This window comes from Sinocyclocheilus rhinocerous, unplaced genomic scaffold (genome assembly GCF_001515625.1).
Source record: "Sinocyclocheilus rhinocerous isolate Xijiao unplaced genomic scaffold, SAMN03320098_v1.1 scaffold2907, whole genome shotgun sequence".
NCBI classification, from domain to species: Eukaryota; Metazoa; Chordata; class Actinopteri; order Cypriniformes; family Cyprinidae; genus Sinocyclocheilus; species Sinocyclocheilus rhinocerous.
In genome coordinates this window covers 125720-133890 of record NW_015635553.1, presented here as the reverse complement: position 1 = coordinate 133890, position 8171 = coordinate 125720, and the positions used below count along the sequence as shown (strand labels likewise).

At 37.0% G+C, this 8171-nt stretch overlaps 1 protein-coding gene across 4 annotated transcripts in view; it reads left to right on the top strand.

Annotated features, from left to right (window-relative positions):
- Positions 1-7784, top strand: part of LOC107747342 (gastrula zinc finger protein XlCGF26.1-like) — an 8613-nt gene extending 829 nt beyond the window's left edge. For 2 of the 4 annotated variants that reach the window (XM_016561810.1, XM_016561812.1), the window contains exons 2-3: positions 199-352; positions 6215-7784. In XM_016561810.1, coding sequence (XP_016417296.1) covers positions 268-352; positions 6215-7368 — 1239 coding nt within the window. In that variant the 5' untranslated portion in view covers positions 199-267 and the 3' untranslated portion in view covers positions 7369-7784. The remainder of the gene's footprint in view (positions 1-198; positions 353-6214) is intronic. The other 2 variants (XM_016561813.1, XM_016561814.1) reach the window with 2 other exon arrangements.
- Positions 7785-8171: the final 387 nt, after the last annotated feature.

Below are 8171 nucleotides of genomic sequence, written 5' to 3'. Positions count from 1 at the left end.
AATATATATTCTTAAGGACATCAAAACCTCAAATAAAACTCCAGAAAGGTGTACAATATGTGACCTTTAAATCCATTAACTCTAACTCTGACTGACTCCCTTACCAGTGCACTGACTACTGAACTAGGGAGTTGATCGAGACGCACCCAGAGATTTAGTTTGGATTTATTTTTCTTAATTCTTATTCATCTTAAACAGGACAAAGTGTCCAAACACACAGAAAAACTCCTGGTGAAACTGAGATCTACGTGACACACTATTATAAAGATGGCGTTTATTAAAGAGGAGAGTGAAGACGTGAAGATTGAAGAAACATTCAGAGTCAAACAAGAAGATACTGAGGAACAAACAGGTTGGTTTTAATTCTCAAAGTTAAATTCAGTCATTTAGTCATTCACTTGTGTGATATAAGTTCTTATATTGAACTCTACAGAAATAAAGACATAAAAATAGCACAGAAGTAGTCTAAATAAAACAATTATTTTTTTTGTGGGCAGGCGGGGATTATGCAAATGTGTTACCCAGTGACGTATACCCAGTGAAGTAACAGGCAAAAGATTTGAAAATATGGCGACTCGTTAAGGCGATTCAGAATCAACTCTCTCTTTTGAGAGACAATATCTTTATTTGTCATGCACTTTTTTGATTAACAACTTTGCAGATTGTTTTCATTTAAGGATAGCTACGTTATAAACTGCAAAAGAGATGTTTTTCAAAAACCCATATGACCTGCTCTTTAAACCCAGTATCTAATTATGAATAGAAAACAATGAAAACTTTTCATTTCTTTTGTTTATTTATGCAATAGTATCTAACAAAAACTTTATTTTGCATAACGCAAACCATGAAATGTTAATGATTAACTTGTCATTTGTTGTCTGTTTTTTAATCCCTCTTTGTTCTTAAAAGTAACAAATTAATATACCTGAACGTAAATACACTCAAAAAACAATATGTTGGATTTATATAATGTTTTATGTTAACAGGTTCCACGTAACTGGGTTACATTCCATATAAGTAACATTATTTATTTCAATAAACTTTAGTAAATTACATAAGGTTAATCCTTTATTTGAAACAGGTTAACACTCTTCATTTTTTCCCAGAACTATTAAGGTAATTAAATTAAATTATCCTAAAGTTAATTATTTTTTTCTCCCCGTTCAGCCAAAACAAATAATCCAGTTTCATTTATGAGTTTGTTCAAGGAAATCGTTCATGAATATTTTTTACAACTGCAACAAGAAAAACTTGTCATACAAAATCTTTACTCCGTTCAGACTGCCGTCACTTTTCAAAATCAAAACGTTATCTCTACTTATCACAGGAAAAAAAGTAAAAATAAATAATTATATAAATAAAATAAAAGTATTTTGCCTTCATGTGAAAGGATTCATACATTTTCACTGACAAGTGTTTTCTAAGTGCAGCCTAAAAAAAAAAAAAATCAAAAGTCGTTGTCTTTTGCAGTGCCTCCTTCAAAGGGGATTTCATAATCCTACATAAAATCCTTTTTTTAGGATTGACACCGAGTGGTTGAACTAGGTATTGCAGTCCAAATTCAAAATATTGGAGAGGGTTTTTTTCACCCGGCCCCTCCTCCTCAGACTTGATGCACACGCAGGTTGCCAGATTGACGACACCAACAGGAACGAGCACACTTGACGATGAATGAAATGAAATACGCAGTTTTTTCCGCCAACTGGCAACCCGGGGTTCCGAAATACAATTGGGTAAACTGGCAGTGGGCGGGTTTCACAAACCAAAACAGAGGCTGACATTCCGGCCCGCACATTTTCAAAGGTTTTAGAATAAAAGCGAACGATCAAATTAATCAGATTAGGCTGATAGATAATATCAGAAATATGGTGGGAATTAAGTTATATTTATCACTTTAAACAACAGAGAGTAATAGAGATTTTACAGAAAAACAAAGCTACACGAAGCTACAATCACAAAAACTTTAGTAGAGTCAAAAACTTACAGCACCTTTAAATTGGAAAAAAGCAGCCAACATTGCTGTTATGTTGTTCAGAACAAGACCAATGCTGAAAGGAATCCAAGTTTATAGGGGTCATGAACTACAAAAACAAGATTTTTACATCAAAAACATCATAATTTAGAAGTAATAGGCTATTTTCTATCCTGTTTTTGACCCTCTCTGCAGAACGGTCTGTTTTTATAGGCGGGGCACATTAAAGACTTGGAAGTAAACGCCCAATGCTATGATTGGTTATTAGTGTTGCATATTAAAATAATAGTTGAACGCTGCTGTGACGTACTCTGAAAACAACATGGGTCATTTGGTTTATAAATACTCAGTATGTACTGTATCAAATGATCTGGAACAGACAATGCAATAGTAGTAAAAACACGTTTGCTCACACTTATGTGTTGAAGCATTATTGTTTGATCCAGTATAGTCAGACTCAGCGCTGCATCATCTTTTACTTTCAGTCTCTCTGAAAAGCCTGAACTCTCTTATTTAAAGCAAGTAAAGCAAACAAAGAAACAGTGTTTTACTGACGCGATCTGGAACTCTTTCCTAATATTTCCCCGTGTCTACAGGGGCACTTTTGGACAAATTCCAAAGTGAGTCATTTGGGCAGCTTGGTTTCAATAAAAGCTGTTTTTGAACTAAGAAGAAAGTTTTGAGTTCTGAAACTTTCAGGATGTTTTTATAGTACATTGACCTGTTACGAGCCGTTTTTCCATTTCTCGTTATTGCATTCCAAATAGGAGATGAAATGATCAAAACGTACACGGACCCAAAAGATCAAGGGAAATTTGATTTTGCTGTTCATGACCTCTTTAATGCATAAATAAGATCAAGCATCTTAGAACACGCATTTGAGAACATTGTTCAGGTTTTCAAGTATTTGGAATGCATTTTGTGTGAACTAACTCTTTAAGAACTCTAACTTCACGTTTCCAATGCTGAACAAATAATACATTTGAATGAGAGGAAATAATGGTCCAGTAACACAAACATACGACTATCAGATACTTGCATATTTTAGTTGGCCAGGGGTTGTAGTGTGGTCTAATTGAACGTTTACCTGAAAACAGCCAGTTCTTCACAAATGCTGGGATCAAATCTTTCAATAGAGGGCCTCTCTGTGCTGATTCAGATCAGATTCTAATCAGTGGTGGATACGCGCAGTCTGCTTCTGGTGGAGTTTTTGATGTGGTTCTGTGCAGAGAATCCTATCTTGCACTTTATGGCTGACATAGGTAGAATCAGTATCATCTCAACAAGATGCGGTATGTTTGGCAAATTCTTATACTTGATGAATTCAGAAACGTCTAATGATTCATCTATATTATCTAAAAAGTAATGGTAACATCTTGCCTTTGCAGTACTACTTGAAAATTATTTAGAAGATCATACACTTGCTTACTGCCATAGTCTAGAAGAATGTCTTCATCTTCTGGCCATGTGTGCTGGACACTGACTGTCTTTGTTCATTAGACTACCAAAACAAGCATGAAGGGCCTCAATGCTGATGTGCTGCTGTAACTTTTATTGTTGCCTAGACCACCAGGCTGGATCATTTCTGACACATCACCAACCAGTGATACGCCCTGAAAGAAAAAAGACCAAAACAAATACATTTTACGTACACATAGTACAAATTGTATTCTCTTGTTAGAATGCTGCAGTATATTTGTCTGATAACATAAATATCACAGTTCAGTCAAATTCAAAGTAACAGGTGGTGTTACTAATTTCACAAAAATATTTTGCACATATATTGTACACATTAACTCACTACTGTAATCTTAACAAACCTGAAAAATGATCACATCCCCTTCCTGCATTTGAAGACTTGCCATAATCTGGGAGAGCATACCTCTCTTAGGTCTTTCCTGCATGGCCTCTAATGCTGTAACTGTCTTCCTAAATTCAGACACTGCTTGGGGAAGAATACATTGGATTATTTTTCTGTTCAGGGATCATGGGTTGGATCCTACACACTGTGAAGTTCCAAGAGCACCGCCTCTGGTAGTCAGGAGGAATGAAAGAAGACAAGAAATTGACTCTGGTTCTGTAGGTTCCGAAAGAGTTATTTGTCAATGGGAATGTGTGAGAAAGACATACCAAGACTGAATGCTGAGCTCATGTGTCTATGGCTATGTTCACACTGCAGGCAAAAGTGGCCCAAATACGATTTTTTTTTGCTCACGTGACTCGGATCTGTTTTTGTCATGACAGTGTGAACAGCACAAACCGCATGGAATCTGATCTTTTCAATTCCGATTTGTGCTACTTCCATATGTGGTACTAAATCTGATGCACGTCAGATGTTTTGGAATGCGACCGCAGTGTGAACGGTCATGTCGGAATTCATGTGACTTTTACGTCACTCTAGATCGACATTCGTCATAATTCCACACTGACGGGAGATTTTTACATACCCAAAGCTATCGAGACAGTTGCGAAAGGTACTCAGTGGAAGTACAGTGATGTGTCAGAACTCTGTATTAGTGACAACTCCATATACAAGCAAAACATGAGAGCTTGTATCATTAAAGTTTCAGAACTCTGCTGTCTTTTGTCACATCCTTGTCTTTATTTTTCATATTGCCTGTGCATAATTTTGCTGGCTTCTGCAGCAGATCACACTTTAAATAAACGCACAATCGCTTACTTTATGTCCTTCGGGTTTACTTCCGTATGACAGTGCACTGCGGAAGTGTTGCCAAATCCAGTTTCCCCGTGGAATTTGGCTACTTTTTCCACTGTTGCCGCGGGTTGTTTGTATAATTCTTTTGCGCATGCGGGTCAGTTCAGAACCATGATCTGTTCACACTGTAAATCTGATATTGGCCACATTTATAACAACAATGTGAACAGCTATACAAAAAAATCAGATCTGAGAAAAAAAATCAGTGTGAATGTAGCCTATTACACTCAAGGCTCAAGCATATGTCACTATGTGACCATTTTGGTATATTTTCTTGACTCTCGATTATCCAGCTGGCACTGCGAAAATCCACTAGTGCTTAAGCACCGACTTTGACGGTCATCTGAAAGCAGTCTGTCCTATTAACTTATTTATAAAAATAATACAAATTGATCCTGACAGTAGACAATTTGGCAACTAGACGACTTTAGGCAAGATACAGCTTATGTTAATGTACTGATTTCCTTCAGCAAACTGCCCAGCAGCTTTTCGAAAGCGTGAAAAGGGAGAATTTGAACAGAGAATTACAGAATGCAACAGGTTAGATAGTTTGGAGTGCAAAATATCATTACAAAAACATGGCAAAGAATGAGTTTACAGCAGAAGAGGTTCTTATGATGATTATTGATGAGACATGGGAGAAGGAAGTGAGACTTTTCAGACCAGCATCTTGGCATGTGTGGTGTGTGTGCATTTGTATGTGTGCATGTGTCTGTGTGAGCAAAAAAAAGGCTCCTGAGAGAGAACTGTGAAACCCAGTGTCACAAAAAGACTTGTATATATGTTAGGGCTGTACAAAAAAATCGAATGCGATTTTCATGCGCATCTCGTCAGTAAAGCCGCTCCTGTGATTAGTAGTAAATCTCCAGCACGTGCTTTCAGATGGAGCGGCATTTACTACACAGAGCCGTAGTTCACTGACAAGCTACGCAAAATCGCATTCAAAATCGCAGGCGATTCATTGCCGATTATGAACGCGATTTTGTGTAGCTTGTCAGTGAACTACGGCTCTGTAGTAAAATATTTTTTTATGGATTTTTTTTTACCCTAGATATATAGATTGGACCTAAACTATGATTATCCTTGTCCAAAAATATTTACACCGTTCTCAAGCTATCCAGGAGAATGCCATTTGTAATATTTATTTAAGCACAGTTTTGTGCTATGGCGGGGCTTAAATCCTGACTAACGTTTTAGACATTAATTAAACATTTGGGATATTAATTAATCACATATTTGTTTATACTAAACCAGTTCTCATGGGCCAAAATGTTTTTATAATGGGTTTCATAACTGCCAGATTGATTTGACTTTTTCTTAAGAAAGCAAGAGTTTGCAATATTGAGAAGAGTTTGGTGAAATTACACCTTCAGGTTATACCTCTTTTAGGAGTTTAGTGCATGTAGAATCTAGCATACATGTTGTTAGTCTCGTTGCTTTAATTCTTTTATGTTGGTTTTGATGCTGCTTTTCTGTTGTTTTGTTCCATTAAACTAAGGTTTACTTGTAATTGTCTTTCACCTTAGACCAGAAGGCACTGAACAAGGAGAGTCAAGAACTGAGTGAAATGGAAGAGAAAAATGATGATGATTTCACGTCTGGAGAAAAAGCCACACATACTAAACAGACCTCCTCACGAAAAAGAGCTAAGACCAAATCTAGGAGTCATTTCACCTGTCGTCAGTGTAAAAAAAGATTCACCCAGAAACCAAATCTCAAAGTCCATATGAGAATTCACACTGGTGAGAAGCCTTTCATCTGCGAACAGTGTGGAAAGAGTTTCACCGTAAAAGCAAACCTTGAAATCCACATGAGAATTCACACTGGAGAGAAGCCTTTCACATGCTCACAATGTGGACAGAGCTTTACACATAAAGGAACCCTCAATGGCCACATGAAAACTCACACTGGAGAGAGACCTTTCACCTGCAAGCTCTGTGGGAAGAGATTTGCACGAAAAGAAAGTCTTAAGATTCACATGAGATCTCACACTGGAGAGAAGCCATTTGTTTGTGATCAGTGTGGAAAGAGGTTGAGATGTAAAGAAACTCTAAATTACCACACGAGGATTCACTCAGGAGAGAATTGTTTTAAATGTCTTCAGTGTGGAAAGAGTTTCCCTGAAAAGAAAAGCCTTAAAAATCATTTACTAACTCATACCGAAGAGAAGCCTTTCACCTGCCAACAGTGTGGAAAGAGTTTCCAAATCAAGAAAACCCTGAAATCTCACATGAAAATTCACACCGGAGAGAAGCCTTTCACCTGCCAACAGTGTGGAAAGAGTTTCAGACATAAAGTTAGCCTTAAGATTCACATGACCATTCACACTGGAGAAAAGCCATTCACATGTGATCAGTGTGGAAAGTGTTTTAGACATAAACTAACCCTTAATCACCACATGAGGATTCACTTAAAAGAAAACTCTTTTAAATGCCATCAGTGTGGAAGCAGTTTCACAGACAGTAAACATCTAAAGGATCATGTAGAAACTCACATTGGAGAGAAGTCTTTCATGTGCCATCATTGTGGAAGGTCTTTCCCAAGGAAACCAAACCTTGAGGTTCACATAAGAATTCACACTGGCGAGAAGCCTTTTACCTGCACTCAGTGTGGAAAGTGTTTCACGGTTAAAGGAAGCCTGAAGAGTCACATGAGGGTTCACACTGGAAAGAAGTCTTAACCCCAGAGTACATTTTGTTTTTAGAAGTACGCAATAGGGTTTTTAGCCTGATTTTTGTAAGCGTGTGTTCCCTGTATGGGCAGCGCAAAAATGTGCAACAAACTAATGGATTAGCAACAATACAACAACAGTGGTTGAAGACTTGAAACATTAAATTTGGGAAATTTGGGAACAATTTGGGAAATTTCAGTGTTTTGAGTGTGACAATAGGTTTAGACAAAGGAGAAATTTCAAAAATAACTGGACATTCACTCTGGAGGAGAGCAAATTGATTGTGATCAGTGTCAAAAAATAAATAATCTTTTGCCATCACACTTAAAGATACAGTACACCTAAAAATGCAGTTATGATTTGACTTCGGAATTAAATTATTACGATTGTTCAATGTTACTTGATTAATTTTAGTGAGAGAATGTACAGGTGGATTATGCCAACATGAACACTAGGGTTGTTTTTTCGGTACTTTACTCTCTGTGTAATTACAAAAACATTTATTTCAGTGAAAAAATAAGTCCAAAAGTCTCAATTTCAACATTTTGAACAATAGGGCCCTACAAACTTTTTCTTTCTTTCAAATTCTCGCGAAGTGACTCTCACAGCAGCTCTGGAGATTAAGTTTTTGTGTTCATGCCGTCATATAGTGAGACCTAGAGGCTGAAAATCACCGAGAGCGTCACGCGTGCTTCAGTATTTGTGTAGTAAACAAAACCGTGTTTCCGCCATTCATACATACAGAGGCAAGCGGAACATGCAGGATTCATATTTAAACCGTCTTTTTGCATTTTAATATTCACAGACACTAG